At 38.5% G+C, this 18,794-nt stretch overlaps 1 protein-coding gene across 2 annotated transcripts in view; it reads right to left on the bottom strand.

The window, feature by feature from the left end:
* The window catches only part of DGKA (diacylglycerol kinase alpha), an 858,181-nt gene that overhangs the window by 370,079 nt on the left and 469,308 nt on the right, over positions 1-18,794 (bottom strand). For both annotated transcript variants that reach the window (XM_044083761.1, XM_044083762.1), the window contains exons 5-6: positions 13,600-13,680; positions 7,655-7,704 (exon numbers count right to left, since the gene is read on the bottom strand). In XM_044083761.1, the coding sequence (XP_043939696.1) occupies positions 7,655-7,704; positions 13,600-13,680 (131 nt within the window). The remainder of the gene's footprint in view (positions 1-7,654; positions 7,705-13,599; positions 13,681-18,794) is intronic.

An 18,794-nucleotide genomic window follows, 5' to 3' on the forward strand; every position in this document is an offset into this window, starting at 1 on the left:
TCTTCTACCGGGACTGTGATGCTGAAGGTTTCTCTTCTACAACACACTCTGAAAATCAGGCTTACAGTAATGAAGTATGAAGGGGCTCTTTGGGGCTAGTGTACAACCCGATATTCTTTCAAAAGAAGAAGCCACGGGCAGTTACTGTAACATTTGAGGTAGAAGTGGTAACAGTGCTGCAGTAACAACATGTTAGAGCACAGTGGCTGGGAGTAGCAACATGTTAGTGTGCAGCACACTGCCTGGGAGTAATGACATGTCAGCGTGCATCACAGTGCCTGGGAGTAATGACATGTTAGCATGCAGCACAGTGCCTGGGAGTAATGACATGTCAGCGTGCATCACAGTGCCTGGGAGTAATGACATGTTAGCGTGCAGCACAGTGCCTGGGAGTAATGACATGTCAGCGTGCATCACAGTGCCTGGGAGGAATGACATGTCAGTGTGCAGCACAGTGCCTGGGAGTAACGACATGTCAGCATGCAGCACAGTGCCTGGGCAGGCTACTGACATAGTAACAGATTAAGACCATTCATGCAGAAAATGTGGAGGTGTACATCCATGAATGCAGTGATGGGACATCCAGAGAAGCCCATCAGTGAAGTAATACAGAATGCCTAGTGGTATAGTAATGATTTAGCCAATCAATGCAGCTACGGGAAAACTCCAGTGGTACAGCAGCTGTGGATGGAGTTCACTAGGACAGTGACTCATGGAACGTATTAGTGCAGCGATGCAAGAAAGCCACCAGAGCAACAGCATGGGAAGCTGTCAATGAAAACATGATGGTAACTCACCTATGACACAGCAGGGGTTAGCCATTAGCAGAATGATCAGTGCATTTCACTACTGCATTAGTGGGATACAGATAAAGTTTTAGCACAGTGGTGAGAGTAGGTTATCAGTGCACTAAGTGAATGTCTGAGCCCCCAGCACAGGGATGAGAGGTAGCTCTGCACTGACCTGGGTGAGGAGAGTTCATCAGTGAAATTCTTTAAGGAGCTCTCAGAGGAGTAATGGGAAAATTTACTATCATACTGGTAATGTGAACTGACTTTTGCCCGATAGTGGTTTCATTTCATTAGCAGTAGGTGATTCCATAAATTCAAATATGGAGGAAGTCATTCACTGCAGAGGTTGGAGAACACTACCACCAAAATGATGGAAAGAGCCTACAAATGCTGTGATGGCGGAACCAATCAACACCAATGCAGTGATGCTTATTTATATGGTGAATGGATCAGTGTCCTTCATAGCAGCAGTAAGTTCTGCTTGTTCCTGTTGTTGGTGGTGCCATTTTGTTAGTAAGGATGGGATGTACAGTCTATTTATCAGGATTTCAGTTCAGGAGCTACTGAAAAAAAAGCAGCATTGCTTTAGAAATGTGACTACTAAGGTATGCAAAAATGGTTCAGGGGACAGAACACTGAGTAGCTGCTGGGAATGTATCTTGGGGTGGGCCATACCTCTCAATCTGCCATCTCCAGAAAGTGGAGCTCTTCTTCTCACAATGTGGAACAAATGGGCAAATGTGGAACACTTATTTACTGCTTACTAACATCTTCAACTAGAAAGCACACATGTTAGTTAAAATGTTGTAAATGTGTTACTTTATACTTGTAAAACATTCTCTTGATGAATTAATATGATTCAGTATTATTTACCATGGATATTAGTTAAAAAAACTTCTTAACACTGAATATGGTACAGATATTTTCACTATGGAACAGTGAAGAACATGGACTTTTTAAGACTTAAAATGGGTAACCATTTGAAATGGAACAGGATACGCCAACTTCTCAGGAAAGGTTTTGCTACAAGTATCCAATAAAAGCTGTTTATTTAACTTCAGATTGTAAATTAAAAAACATATAACACCACCGGTACTGTTAAACACTACAGAGCAGCAACACTACAGAGTGCTTTTCGTTCTAAAAATGCTAGAACTTCATCATACAACAACCAGCATTGATACAGGCTTATTTAAAAGGCTGATACATAGCAAATTGGTTGATTGACACCAATTAAGTCTGCAATTAAGCACCATAATTAAAATTTCTTAATTACAACCTACAATAAAAAATCTCTATATCCTGTGTTTAAACACAGGAAATATTCTGTTAATAATATCTGTTTTTAAACAAGTAAAAGTATAAAAATTTCTTTTTAAAATAAATTCTAGTGTATCCATACATTCTGAAAAATATTATTAATATCCTACATGGCCACAAACATAACAGTACAGGAACAGTACTAACAATCCTATACCATTATTACTATGTTACCTGACACTTCCCTTTAAATTATGAGTGTATTTTTTGAATGAGTGTATGGGTACTTCTATCTACTATTGTGCTTGATAGCTACCTCAAAAGGTTCTTTAATTTTAAAATACAAGCGATTGAACAAGCTTTGTTAATTCCTGGCTCCCTGCATGCTGCTAGCCTTAATTGCCATGCTAACTCTTTTTTCTCTAACTCCAGTTTCAAAAACAGTTCGTTAACAAATTTGTTTTCTTCCCTGTACTTGGCAATACTATCTATGACCATAAATGTGAAAGAATGTCCAATGTTGGTATCACAATGTCTAGCCAATGCATTCACGTCTTTTTTCTTTTTTGTTATTGCATAGACATGTTCATAAATTCTGTCCTTCAAACGTCTGTCCATTTTTCCTACATAAAATGTCGGACATTGTTTGCATTGAGCTAGGTAAACCACCCCTTTGGATGTACATGAAAAGGATCCCCTCACATCGTAGCTCACTGACCTGATGGTAAATGAGTTTGATGTATCTATTACTTTGCAGTGTTTACAAGCACCACATTTCTTCGTCCCTCTATTTACCTTCCCTTTTATATTATGTGATTTTGTTTCAAGTAGTTGCTTTAAGTTTATGCCCCTTTTATATGTTATTACTGGATCAAAGTTTAGAATACTGGAGATGCTTTTATCTATTGATAAGTATCTCCAGTACTTTCTCACTATCTTGCCTATAGTTTGTGCTTCTGGGCAGTATGTAAAAGTAAATGCTATTCTAAAAGCATTTAGGTTTTTGGTTTCCCTAGTTGAACCAGTCAGTTGTTGGCTAACATTTAGATTAGACTGCGCACTTACTTCTACAATATCTGTGTCCATAATTAATTCATTGTTCCGATTATTAGTTTGTAAAGGAAGTAAAGGGTTATAAAAACCTATTTTCCTTTTCTCCTTGACTTCCTGAAAGATGTTGTTTAAAAATGTTTCAGGGTACTCCCTCCTTTGAAACATGTAATATAACAATTTACATTCGTCTTCAAAGTCTTCCTGCAATGTTGTCATTCTTGCCGCCCTCACAAGTTGGCCTTTGACCACTGCCTTTTTCTGATGGAGGGGGTGCATACTAGTAAAGTGCAAAAAGTTGTTTGAATAAGTTACCTTCCTGAATATTTTAGATATATATGATGACCTATACTTCCTTAAGTCCACATCTAAAAAGTTAATCCTGCTTGTCTGAAAGTTGAAGGTAAAGGCCAAGAATGAAGTGGTTGTATTTAAGAACTTCACAAAGTTTTCAGCCTCATTTTTGTTCCCTTTGAATAGGATAAAGATGTCGTCAAGAAACCTTCTGTACAAGTGTATTTGTTTAAACCATTCACTCTTAAAAATACAGTTGGTCTCCCAATGGGCTAGAACCAAGTTTGCAAAACTTGACCCCACAGGTGATCCCATAGCCCCTCCAATTTTCTGTACAAACAGTCTGTCTTCAAAGGTCACAAAGTTGTTTTTTTAAAATAACATCCAAAAGCTGTTCTGTCAATAAAGCTTCATTAGTATTTGCACCCTTTGAGCTGATGTAATCCACTACCCATTCAATGCCCAATTCATGGGGTATACAAGAGTAAAGGTTTACAATATCTACTGTTAAAAAATTAGTACTCTCATCAAATTCTAATTTTTCAAGCTGATCAAGTAAAGCCCACGAATCTTTTAAAATTTGAACTTCCAAGTTGACATATTTCTTCAATAGGTTGTCCACTAATTTGGCACAGGAATATGTTATGGGCTGCCTTGCATCTACTAAGGCCCTAAATGGAGGGTTGGTCATACTCTTGTGTAGCTTTGGAATTCCAAAAATCTTGGGGATTTTTGGTGCTAGCATTGACAAGTAAGTGTGTTGCTCTAGGGTGATGAGACCATCAGTAAATAAATCACTGATGTACATCTTGATTTTACTGTATGCTTGGTTTAGTTCATTTCTACTAATAGGAGCGTATGTTTCGCTCTCTAGAAGTTTAAACATGATGTTAGAGTAGTCGTGTTTATAATACACTACTAAACCCCCTCCCTTGTCAGGCTTCATAAATCTGAGTGACAAGTTCCTTAACAGTTCTAATAGGGATTTCTCTTCAGCAGATAAGTTAGGTAAATTTTTGTTAGTGTGTTTTAACATGTCCCTGAATTCATTTTCACATAGAAACTCAAACATGTTCAGGGTACTATTCTGTGGTGGATTGAAGGTACTGGCTACTCTTAAACTGTTTTCAATTGCAGAGTTCCTTCCAAACATTATATTCAAATTCAGTTTACGCAAAAATAGCTTAAAATCAATTAGTAACTCTACAATGTTACATTTTCTCGAGGGGACAAAGGTCAAGCCTTTAGCAAACAAGTCAATCAAAACTTGATCAATCTTACAATCAGTGAAATTGTATACAGAAAAGTCGTCACCACTGCTTACTGATTACTGATTACTTCTTGGTTCTAACCATTTGAAATGTCAGGACCTGCAAGAACAAGTCCTGAAATACAGAGACTGAATGTCCAAAAGAACGGACTTACACATACTAAGTCCAAGTTGCCATTTCTTGGAATATTCCCCTTTCTCGGAGGTATGGTGAATTCGGGGTTGGTATGTACAAGTTTGGTGGGGGGTGTGCCCCTGTAAAAAAGTTTAAAGGAGAAAATCTATTTTTGAAATTCACTCTTCTGTTTTTGGTCTTATTTTTTTTCCGCTTGTCAGCACTTAGCATTTTGAGTACCGACATTTCAATAGGAAGCCCTCAAAATGAGGAACACTCTCATAATGAGGTACAGTTGAGAGGTATGAGTGGGGTAGCTTGCTCTACTGTAATATGCTCAACTGAGCAACCAGGATGGCGTGTAGATGCTGTACCATTGTTTCAGTTTTGTAAACAGGATGTTTGTCCCATGACACTGTACAATGCATGTGTCTGCATGGCTGAACATGCACATTACCACTGCTAATGGATTGTGGGACTGGGGCAAAACAACAACCAGCACTAAGGAGGATAGGTTTTCAGCCTCCCCTATGCTTTAGCAGGCAGAGCTAGAACAAGACATAAGAGACATGTTGCTCTCCAACAGTGATCAAACCTGCAAGATACTTAGTGGGCAAGACCAGCAGATATCATGTGTTGGGTCTTGTGAGAGCACAGGAAGGAAGCCGAGATAACAATAGCCGAAAATAACAACATATCAAGAACAAAGTACAAGTCCAAAATGTTGGCAGCAATGAAAATGAGTGGCAATATGTTTTTTTACACTTTCTTCAACATCTCTTTTTCTGGATAAACCTACCATCCTAATGTCATCTGCTAGCATTGTTCCCCTGCTTATGGCCACCCTACCACAATTTTCCAGATCTTCACGGGCACACACAGTACTAGCCTCATGAAAGACCTCCAATTTTGCCCTCTTAAGGGCAAAAGCTTCACATTCTACAAAATGTTATCTTGGCGAATAATTCTAATTCACTCAAGATGGTCTTCTCTGCCTTTGGTTAGCGAAACTAGGTATGGGAGTTCGGAGAGATTACTAGGTCAGCTAGTACAAGTTGTTAAGGAAGTCATCCATTCCCTTTTCCCCTCATTTCTTTCCCCAGTGTCCCAAGGATTTAACTAAAACTGCTACATGCTGGACCAACAATTTGCCATTAGCTGAAGTAAACACCAGCAGGTGTTGCTTTACTGCTGCCTATTTCCCCCTCGTATACTAACAATAAAAAGAAAAACTTGTCCATGATTAAGCTCATTCTACCATCATCTGACCTTCTTGTTCTCATATTTGCTCATAAATCAAAGTCATGAGCATCACAGACAGATGACATGTTCTGTTCTAGCAGGCCAGCCTTGAGATATAATGTACAAACTATTCTCAGCAACATCCGTCAATTTTAGCTTGCAGTTTATAACCTCGATTATAATATCTATAACAATAAATGGACAATAAAACATCTGCTACCTGACTAACCTGCTAAATCCTTCAGGCATGAGTAATCCTGTAGTAATCCATGAACAGGAAATAACATAAAAGGACAGCTGTCACAAAAATTAATCTTTTATGTGTTCACCTTTCACACTATGATGAGGCCTCTCACAATAAAAATTCTATTTTTGTTGCACTCATAACTTGGTGAAAACACTGAAAATGTCAGAGAAAACTAACATCTCCATTTGCTGGGCAGTTGTAAAATGAAAGATTCGATACTGAATTTACAGAGAAAATGGAAAAAAAACAGAAATAATTAGAAAAAGCATTTCATAGTAAATGTCCTACTCGTGGTGTGTTGATAGAACCTGTGAGGGGATAGTTCAGCAGACAAAACCAAATATTCTTACAACAGCTAAAGCTTCCCTCCTTACTATATAAAACATAAGTTATGGCATTTACACAGAGTTTGCCCACTAAGTCACTGACGTCCTGATGAACACTCTCATAAATTTAAGTAAATGGGGAAACACACACAGTGAATATCTTCAAGCATACATGGGATATGTACATGAACAGAGGTCTTAGAAAACTCAAATAATATGACGACCTACTGTGCTACCTTCCCATGTATAACAGACTTCTAACTTCTTAACTCATCTGTGCAGATATGTGAGCACATAACCACCAAAATGCAATACCTTACAGACAGTTTTGCATACACAAGTTCTTTATAAGTGCATACTAGATTCAATATGCCTTTAGTCACCTCATTTGAAATTATATTTACCATTTTCTTGAAAAAATGGGCTAGATTCTTACCCATTGGCATAGAGAGTCAATATCCACCTGCAACAACCATGCCTAGGGCTTGATTAGTGACCTGGGATGTTAGAGGGCTAATCAGAGGCTGGCAGGTGTGAGCAGGTGATGGTCAAACTGCCTATCCCAGAGGATGGCATGGGATAGTAGACTCTAATGGAAGCTAGGAAGAGTTACAGGGGAACAGAGATGTGCATGTACAGAGCAGTGGGGCAGATATCAGCATGCCATTCCTGTGTGCGTGTGCGTGCGTGTGTGTGTGTGTGTGTGTGTGTGTGTGTGTGTGTGTGTGTGTGTGTGTGTGTGTGTGTGTGTGTGTGTGTGTGTGCACATTCCATCACTGCATGAACTGCAGTGCAGTCATAATATTCCTGGCACCATGCCGGGTGTAACTGTATTGCCCTGACTGGCTGTGGAAGTGACAAAGGAGCATGAGAGGCACATTATCGTAGTTTTCCAGGGTAATCAAACAAAGAATATTCCATTTTAAGTACAGCCTTAAAATAAGATCATTTAAACTACTGAATGTCATTGTCTCAAATGCGACCACATGAGGTATTCAGTGACTGAGCCTACATGTGCACCTCAATACTGGATAAAAATCTTCCATCAAGCATACTCACGGAGCTGTCCAAAAGGCCATTACCATCCTTATCATATAATTTAAACGTAACTGGAAAACAAGGAAAAAGAAGACAGGTTTGGTACTCTATGTCTTTTTTTTTTAATTCTGTCAGATTAGTAATACAGTATTCTAAATTAAATGTCAAACAAGTATTTACTTCTGCATACACTTCATCAAGTCAGTAAACTATTTTATTTACTAAATATAATTCACTAAAGTTTTTTTTTATCATTTTTAAAATTTAATTTCCATTCCAAACATAAAAACTGCATTAACCAATTCTAAACTGCTGCATATCATGCATGTATGAGTGTCAGTCTGTGTGTGTGCGTGTGTGCGTGCATGCGTGTGTGCGTGTGTGTGTGTATGGATCTATATATATGTATATGTACAGATCTCATTTAGAAGATTGACTCAATGGAAAGTTGAACTTCATTACAAGCACATTCTGAACAGGAACTTCAGCAAATGATAGGGAAACAGAATGCAGCACTGAAATGGATACCTACCTGGGTAGTTCTGAACTATAAATAGATTTTACATTTAAATATTAATCCTAAAGCCATACCCTTTTTACCTAAAGAAACTTTGAAACTGTATGGGATAATGGATCACATTAAATTATATGTAACGTCTTTACAAACCTTATTTCAATCACTAGATCTTGCTCAATATATGATGGCTTATCAACCCTTTCATAGAAACCCTAACCTGAGACTAAATAAAAACTAATTGATCTTAAAGAATTCCCATTAATAATCAATCTAACTTTAATAGATATTTATACACTTCTCAAACTCTCAGCTAATCAGATAAGACAAAAATTTAATTTACCCAAAAACAATCTCGTTATTGTAAGACAAATTAGGGAACTTTCTACAAGTTACTTTAAAAATTTTAATCCCCAAGAAGAGAATATAATTAAATCTTCAAATTTGTGGCAAGCTCTCCAACAAGATATTAAATTTATAACAGCAGCAAATAATCTAATAAAGGAGCTTAAATTCCAAGATAACTTTCTTGTGTCAAAATATTGGAAAGAGAAAATGCCAGAGATAGAAGACAGTCATATGATAAAAGTAATTGATTTGACTACAAAATCTATTTCTCTTCAAAAACTGATGTATACCCAGTTGATGATAAGGAATAATGTGTATTATACACGCCTTAGCCTGCATAAATTTAATTCCAAAAACTCTCCAGTTTGTCCGTACTGCAAGGATCAATCTGCTGATCTTCTTCATATGTTCTGGAGTTGCAAATGCATATACAGACTTTGGAACTCACTAAAGATACAACTTCAAAAGATGGGTTACCAAAGTACAACATTGTCATGGGGATTCATGATTTTACATATTCCCCCAAAATAACTTTCTAAATCTCAATGTATTGTATTAATCAATATCTTTTTATTAATGAAGCTATACATAGCTACTAATTGGTTAGACCCATCCAAAACATCATGGAATAATTTTAGAGTACTAGCAATAAGGCATATACTAGCTCACAAATTACTTTTGAACCAACATAATAAAAATATTAACAATCCAGAAATATGGGAACAAGTATTTAATATTATATTAGCGTAACATCTCATATTTGAATTTAACAAGAATTATTTTTACACCTTTAAAAAAACTCTGTAACACTGTTTATTACTTGAATTGATCTTAACCATTTGTATATTTTTGGTGTATAATTCAATGTGTTACTTGGAAGCATTTATGTAAATATTGTATATATGTTTTGTGTTTTTGTTAATTACTTTTAGTTTCTTTTTAATTGTTTTTGTTTTGTTTTAATTTTGTATGGCATCTAAGAAAATAATAAAAAATTATTATTGAGAAAAAAAAGAATGCAGCACTGAAGGTATATGGGATGCAGCTTAGTACAAACAGGACAAGGCAGTTGTCATAGCAGCAAATGGGGGAAATCAGAAGAAGTTGAAAAATGAGATAGAAGGGAAAGTGCTGAAAAGGTCAACAGATTCAAGTATCTGGGAGGGGTGGCTAAGGAGAAGGGTAGTCTGAATGAGGAAGTCAAGGTCACTATCAGAGGGGCTGCAGCAAACTGGCACAGAGCATCAGGGGCAGAGTGTGACAAAAGAATGCCAAAGAAACTGAAAAGTAAACTGTACAGAACAATGGTACAACCAATGCTACTATACAGTACAGTACAGAAACCTGAAAAGTGAAGGCAGAGCACTTAAGAAAATTAGAGGTGATGGAGAAGTACCTGAGGTGGGTGGTAAGATGCACAAATTGGGAAAGATGAAGCAATGAGGTCATCAGAGCAGAAGCCAAACTTGCACCAATTGCGGACAAAGGTCAAGAAAACACATGGCAATGATTGAGATGAATGTGTAGGAATGTAGAGGATGAGTTCATGCAGAAAGTTTGAGAGACCAGGAAGAGGGCAAGAGGAAATGAGGAAGTCCAGCAAAGAGATGGACAGATTGTGAGTGACGGTCAGACATGATGGTTGAAGAAGGTAGGAGAGGCACTGAATAAAGAGATGTGGAGACAGCTGAGATGACATCCAAGCCTCATGTTGAAAATGAGGAAAAGAAGGTCGAGGATGATGATGAGTTTATAAATGACATCTGCCATAGTACGAAGTTACTGCTTAAGATTTCCGTTTGTTCCCAAAAGCCAGTACGAACACAAACGTCTAATACTGGAATGCAGCAGCACAACAATGTTAAGCACAGAGATGAAAAGGCTCTACAATGCACTTTTATAATGTACAGCAAGAAAGTAATTCCTGCTCGATATTACAGGCCTGTCTGTGTGGTAAAGAAATGCAGATGTCAATATACTGCATGTGATATCCAACAGCCAGCAAGACCAGACCACATTAATCACAGTTGCAAGCTTCCAGGAGTATATCTGCAGAAGATGGGCACCTCTACCAAAGAACATATACTGGTGCCATTATTATGAACAGTCAGTAGGAGTCCAACAGTAAAATTAATTGATGCTGACAGCATTATATGGCAAGAGAAATATCACTTTTGCCACATTGTAATGCTGATCTTCTGACAGCATTGCAAAACACGTTTTATGAGAGTGAGCACAACAAATACAGACTGTACAGATCTACACATTGGTAAAGGACGAACAAAAATTATGTTAACTAATTAATTTCAAACACCAATCCTCTTATTTGTCAGTCTCCCCCTTTTAACACATAAGCACACAAAAATATAAAAACACTTCACTTGCTCTCACCTAGGCTTGAACACTGGATGTGGTTTACCTCACTGTGGGATATGTTGTCAGTGCCTGTTTAACAAATACTAATACTTGTAATACTTGAAATGGTATCTAATTAACAAAAACTTACATAGTGCCACCAAAGCTCATTTCTCTCCATGTAGAAGGCTATGAAACAGCACCCCTTGACTAGTATAATTACTTTTGAGGTCACTGAAGTTTGGGGTAAGTTATAAACAGTTTCACTGGTGCAAAGCCTATCACTAGCAAAAAATGGGGTTTGATAAATTTGTCTGCACTGCAACAAACTTAAAAAATTAAATTTCAACTACAGAACACGTGTATTCATGTGTATTAATTTTCTGAGGACGTGCTTCATGCTATATTCTCAAGCTTTGTGAGGTCATCCTGAGGGTATTACCGAGTCACTCCTCCTTCTTTTTAGCACCTCTTGTCAGAGCTCTGTTCTTCACAGCCATGGTTTAATATCAGAAGTACTTCTTATAGATAAACTGTGTGTTTTGTCAAATGGTATTCAAAACAATGAAATACTGTTCAACTAAACTTCCATTAAAGGTTTGCTAGTAAACCCATATGTGTATTGGTATGTACCTCACAAGACATCTACAACAACTGGAAAGGCCGCAGAAATACCTCACAAAGAAGATTACCAGCCTCAAACAGATGCCCCAAGACCGTCTCAAAAAACTCCAGCTTTACTCTGTCGCATATCGCCTACTCAGAGGTGATCTCTGCCTAACATACAAAGCTATGTCAAATCCAGAGCTGTTGGACATGGTCCACTTAAAGAAATCCCAATCCCTCCGAGCTACAAGCTCTAGGGGCCTAAACCTTGTCACCACATTAAACAGAACATGCCGGAGGGATAGATTCCTGTCCCAGAGACTTCCCATACTCTGGAACAGACTACCTATCTATGTCAAACAGAGCTCCTCATTAACACTCTTCAAGAAAAATCTTGATGATTGGATAGGAAATAGGAAATTCACCCCGGGGATCACCTCTGTGGCTCTGCTCGACAGTGGCACAGGAAACTAATTTTCTTGGGTGGCAAAAGCCAGGGTACCTTTTTGGCTGGGCTTGTATAGGCCCCAGGGCCGATAGCCTAGTACCTACCTATGAACCTATATATATATATATTTAGACATAGCTATGAATGTAAATATATAGAAAATACACACACAGATATAAACTTAACACATGCATGTCTGCATATATGCACAAAAATATATGCTATATATAACTACAGACACACAAGTGCATGTGAATGGGTGTACATTTGTGTGTGAATGTGTATACTTACATCTATCTACACACACACACACACACACACACACACAAACACACACATAAAACTGAATTGGTATATTTCTATAATCCATCATGCACTGCACAAGGCTAAGAAGCTGATCCACCGTTACAAAGCCTGGGCAGACTCTGCTGTGTTCTTTCTAAATCTAAGGTTTTACTAATATCCAGAGTTTCTTCTTCAGTAATCTCTGACAGGCTTTTAGATGAAGTTGGATCAATGTTATACCACTGTACTTGGAACACACCCTTCGGTGTCTTTTCTTGAATATGAGGACTAGCACCCACACTGTTAGTTTATAAACACAGTACACTGCTTTGACACAACCTGAGTATACCCACACCCACAAGAGACTTGTATAAACACAACTCTAGAATGAAAAAAAGACCACTCCTGATGAAGAATTCTGGTTCCAGAGCCCATGCAGTGTGTAGGGATGAAACCAGTTTCATCTAGTCAATACTTTTCAAAGTTTTGCACTAGAAGTTAATGCTGTATTACAGCTAATAAATAATATTATACCATGACCCCCCCAAAACGTGCACGCTGATTGGCCAGCGTGCACATTGTAAATCGAGTTATACTAATGGAAAAAGGTCCGGTCGCCCGGACTTTTTTCCATTAGTATAACTCTACTGTCTCGCTATGTTAAATGGGTTTAACATAGCGAGACAGCTTTAAAATAAGCAACGGAGATCTCCGTTGCTTATTTTAAAGCTGTCTTGCTATGCTAAACCCATTTAACATAGCGAGACAGGTTTTAAAAAAAAAGCAACGGAGAAAGCAAGATCTCTGTTGCTTTTTTTACTGTTTCGCTATGTTAAATGGGTTTAACATAGTGAGACAGTTTTAAAATAAGCAACCGACATCTCCGTTGCTTATTTTAAAACTGTCTCGCTATGTTAAACCCATTTAACATAGCTTAAAATAAAAAGCAACGGAGATCTTGCTTTCTCCGTTGCTTTTGCCCACAGCTCTGATGTACTGTGCAGGCGCAGTACATCAGAACTGCCGCGATGCCAGACATCTGCGGAAGGGCAGTAAACAGGCATTATACTATGCCATTATTTAAGAAAAGTAATAGTTTCTTTTCTTAAATAATGTCATGGTATAATAGCAATAACCCACTTCTGGGTGTGGGTAATGCTGTATTTACCCACGGTTGGCTTTGTTTGGTGCCTCGGGCTTCGCCCTCGGGACCAAACCACGCCAACCGTGGGTAAATCCAGCATTACCCACACCCAGGCGTGGGTTATTGCTATATTATTTGGACTTTGTTCTCATATTTTATGTAATACTTTTCACTGTCTGCATTAGAAATAATGTATTACTATTTCACATTTCAGTATACCTAAGTTGTGGAAAGTAAATGCAATCCCACTCCAGTTGTATACTCACATTCCAGTTTGTCCTCTGGGCGTCCAGCTTCCAGAAGGGAGAGGTAGCAGGATACATCCTTCATACAAACTAGGCCAGTAACTGTTAAACAAAACAGCAAATACATTTTGGTAATAAAATATCGGATACAGCAATCAACCATAATTAGACAAATGAGATTCTACAAATCAGGTTACAAAAGGAATCAACTACCACTAAAAGAGTCTCTACACTTATGAATAGCACAGAGCTGTGTTATAGACCGTGCACATATACAGTTTTCTTCTCTGTGTCTTCAGTAATATAAAATATGTGATCTATGACCATAACTCTCTCCATGTTCCAGGTTTCTAACATAAACAAATAAACAAACACATACACAAATCTTCACTGTTTCCTGCCTCCTGCTTGTATTTAAAGATTCTAATACGTTCATTAGTATGTATTTCTGCCAGCCCTCCCCATCACACACAATGTGTAACCACTTCTCTCTCACTGCCTACACGACATTGAGGTTTTGCTCATATCTGTTTCTCAATTCCCATTTTTCCTTCTTTCTGTTTCTCTTTGTTGCCCATGGTAATTTAAATTCCTGCTTCAGACATAAAAACAATGTTAAATGAAGGGGAACAAATCTCAACCATGTAACATCTACACTGAAAGTCCTTCAGTCCTGTTTTTTTTTTTTTTTTTTTATTATGGCACAAAACGTCTCTTTTCCAGGTATTCTTCTCTGCCACAATGATATACTTGTACCTAACAGAAGATACTAAAGTTTATGAAAAGAGATGCATATATATATATATATATATATATATATATATATATATATATATATATATGGGTCTACTACTCTACGTCGAAAGAACACTTCTTCATAATAGAGCAGGAGACCCACATGTCAGCGAAAGTTCACTTCAACGAAAGTGCTGCGACCCCCCAAAGAAAAAAAAACACAAACATATTTTTAGGTTCATAGGTTCATACTAGGCTATCTGCCCAAGGGCATTTATAAGCCTAGCCCATAGTTATGTGCACCCCCCCACACTCCCCTACTTAAATATACCAACTCCGAGATCGCACTACTGCAGAGAAAAGAGAATTCCCATTCCATGCTGTAGTGTGACTGCCAAAGCCAATGTTCAAAGTTTCACTACTTCGAACAAGTGGACTCAATGAAGTGGGTTCGAAAAAGTGAAACTTCGAACATCTGCACCGATCCCATATATGTATATATATATATATATATATATATATATATATATATATATATACATATATGTATATATATATATATATATATATATATATATATATGTATATATATATATATATATATATATATATATATATATATATATATATATATATATATATATCTTGGAAAATATGAGAAAAACATTTACTGTATACTGTTCACAGCATACTAAGAAACCTTGTGGTAGAGTGTATGCATCGCAAGCATTATGTTACTTGCCGGCCTCATCAGCCACTTGGATAAGTGACATCCAAATGCCTGATAGTAAGCAAAGGAGGCTACCACTGTAGTCATTAAATCAATCTTTTGATACAAAAATCTAGTGGTAGGAAGTAATATATACTAGAATTTCTGTTTGCTAGTGATTCTGTTATGGAACACAGAGCTGACACATAACATATACTCTGATCATAACCATCTTGCTATGTGTTTGAGATATTCCAAGAAATTCATATCAAGAGAGGAGTGAAGTGAAACTCAAGAGCTAAATCTTAAAATCAATGCTCAAAATATAGAAGAAGTGAGTTATGATCAGAGAAACAGGATCATCATTTTTAGTTATAAGTACAGCTTTTACTGCCCTAATGTATTACTAGTTATAAGGAAAGCAGTGAAGGAATGCAAAGTGTTTTACAGCTACAAAACACTTAGTGCTGTCACAGAGACAACGGGCAGAAGCTAGGTTTCCTTCTGATAGGTTCATAGGTAGGTACTAGGCTATTGGCCGTAGGGCCTATATAAGCCTAGCCAAACGGTATCCTGGCTTTTGCCACCCAAGAAAATTATTTTCTTGTGCCCCTGTCAAGCAGAGCCACAGAAGTGATCCCCGGGGTGAATTTCCTATCTCCCATCCAATCATCAAGATTTTTCTTGAAGACTGCTAATGAGGAGCTTTGTTTGATATAGATAGGTAGTTTGTTCCAGAGTATGGGAAGTCTCTGAGATAGGAATCTATCCCTCCAGCATGTTCTGTTTATTGTGGTGACAAGGTTTAGGTCCCTAGAGCATGTAGCTCGGAGGGATTGGGATTTCTTTATGTGGAGCATGTCCAACAGCTCTGGGTTTGACATAGCTTTGTATGTTAGGCAGAGATCGCCTCTGAGTAGGCGATATGTAACAGAGTAAAGCTGGAGTTTTTTGAAATGGTCTGCGTAGGGCATCTGTTTGAGGCCAGTAATCCTCTTTGTGAGGTATTACTGTGGCCTTTCCAGTTGTTGTAGATGTCTTGTGAGGTACATACCAAAAGGGGCATTGTACTCTGTAATGGGTCTGATGAGTAGAGGGGAACAATTACCACTTTTTTCCTGGATGAGAAACCTTTTGTGATGAGGTGTGCCACGTAGAAGAATTTCCTGACTAGTGTGGCGATGTGATTATCAAAGGAGAGAGTACTGTCCACCTGTGTCCCAAGGTCTCATCACACTTTCGGTGTTAAGTAGACTACCACCTATGTGGTAGTTCATGTGTACAGAGTTTTTACCAAAGGGGATGACAATGCACTTTTTGGCATTGAGCTTGAGGCCATGGCTTTGACACCAGGCATCTGTCCCAGTGAGGCCCTTTTGTAGGATGTCCACATCGTTAGGAGATTTGATTATGGCTCCTAGTTTGCAGTCATCTGCGAACTTTGTTAGCCAAAGACTTTCTGTGTTAGCCTGTACTTCAGAGAAGTAGATACCAAACAGGAGATGACCTAGGACTGAACCCTGTGGTACTCCACTTGTCACTGGTCTGAAGTTGGATTTAGAGTCTGCTACTTTCACAGTGTGGGTTCGGTCAGTGAGCCAGTTGGCAACCCATCTTGTGACATAGGGATTTATACCTAGTTTAATGAGTTTGTCTATAATTCCAGAGTGGGGGATGGTGTCAAAAGCCTTGGCGAGATCTAGACAGGCTGTGTGTACCACCTTACCCTCATCTACAGCTTTGGTGACCACTTGAAAGAAGTCTATCAGGTTTAGGAGACATGATCTGCCTTTTACAAACCCAAACTGGGTAGGGTCCAGAGTTTGGAGATTACCAATGTCATTGTTTATAAGTACCATGATGATACGCTCCATAGCCTTGCAGACCAGGCTCGTCGGTGTAACTGTCTGTTATTATGCTGTTGTGCAAGCTTAACAGTGTCAAAAGATGCTTAACAAAACTTTCTTAAGCCCCTTTCTTACAACAGAGGTTTTAGTTTTTGCAGATTTTTCCCCCTCCCATCTGCTGACCATCAAGTCTCCCCCACTGGACCAGAGTTCCTTCATTCCCTAGCAGTTGGGATGGCTCCTAAATGGGAAATCCTGCAGATGCACTACGGCAAGAGATATCTTGGGGGGCATCACACAGGCAAACACTGGAGAAGTATGCGCTGCTCATTTTCATGTATGCCTAAGCCCACTCTCTGTGTGGGGGAAGAAGCTAACCACGTCAAAGCAGCAGTTTGTAATACTTACCATTGTGAGCACATGCTCCTACATGCCACTTACAGTCACAACCACTCCCTTAGGTCACATCACTGTCATTGTTTCTCCTCTGAGGGGCACTAAGTAAATGTCGACAAAAGCTCTGCCCCCCCCCCCCAAGATGGGGCACTCATCTTCCCCTGCAGGTGCTATCAAGCAATTGATTCAGTAGTCAAACCCAGATCACATGCCCATAATCAGGGCTTCTCTCTATACCAGCACACTTTCTTACATCAGGAAGGTGCTTATCAAGCTTGCATTTTTACTTTTTCTGACTTTGGAGCATATTCGTGGAGCCCCAAATACTACCTCTTTCTCAGGCATTACCCCAAAGTTCAAGGATAAAAATGTTTGAGTTTGGGACTAGAAAACATGACATTTAATATGATATCCTTGCTCTACACTAAACAGCAGCAACCCAGTGTAATATATAACTCATAGCAGTTCCTCATAAGTGATTGCGTTTTGAGTTGCAATCACTTCTGCTTCATGCTTTCGTATGGTATCCTCAAATGGCTGTCATGTTTACCTATTTATATTTCACAAGTTTCCTTTGTCTCATATTGCAGAACAGTAGGATATTGTTTATACACTCTTCTGTCTAGCCTTCCAAAATTCAGATTGCTGCTTTTCCACTGCTAACCACATATTGAAACAATTGCTACTTAACTTGTCTTTCTATTGTCCTGTACTGCATCTACAGATAAACTCCGTAGGTGTAACTTGTCTGTCCAGGAAACAATAAATAAAATAAACAAAGAGTTTTAATATTATAATACACCCATAACTATAGTTGATGAAAGAGCACTACTACTTATCTCCTGCTGAGATAACTGGCTTGATGCACCCTATATGCACTGGCAGAAAGTTGAACACAGTTAAATATCCAGCCCTGTAACTGAAAAAAGATCCAAAAGTGTGCCATGAATGATGGATACAATGTAGCTAATCATCAACTGAGCCCTGCTTCTGTGTCTGATGCACATCACATGCTCCTGTGTCACAGCATCACCAATGATCGCAGTGGAATAGTGGTCTACAGCAGCCACAGTTACATCATGTCAATGATAAGATGATATACAGAGGTAGGGGACAGTGTGTGGGCAAGATTTAAGCAGCAGATTGCTGTGCATTGGAATGGGGAAACAGTCTGTGTGTAAAAGCATCTGACAACCAACTCAGCATCCTCGAAATCTCAGCCCTTGGTAAGCATACTGTTACCAAGGAGGGAATCTCTGCTGCAATCTGTGGTTTTGCATGGCTTCTGTACATACTAGGCTCATTTTCATGCCAGTACATTTCAGTAAAATCCTTAAAGTAAGCTGCCATTAGTATGCTGAGCAAATAATGACTGTTGTCACAGCGCCACAGACTAATACAATCTTCTTCTTGCCTTTTCTTGTTCTTATGGTGAAAGAAGTGATTCCTTGATCTAGCTAATTTCTCACTAAGCCACAGTCTATCTAGTCAAACTATACAGACCTTACTTGTTTTTGAGACCTCTACAG

This window comes from Protopterus annectens, chromosome 9.part0, assembly GCF_019279795.1.
Source record: "Protopterus annectens isolate FY-2018-M chromosome 9.part0, PAN1.0, whole genome shotgun sequence".
Classification (NCBI taxonomy): Eukaryota; Metazoa; Chordata; order Ceratodontiformes; family Protopteridae; genus Protopterus; species Protopterus annectens.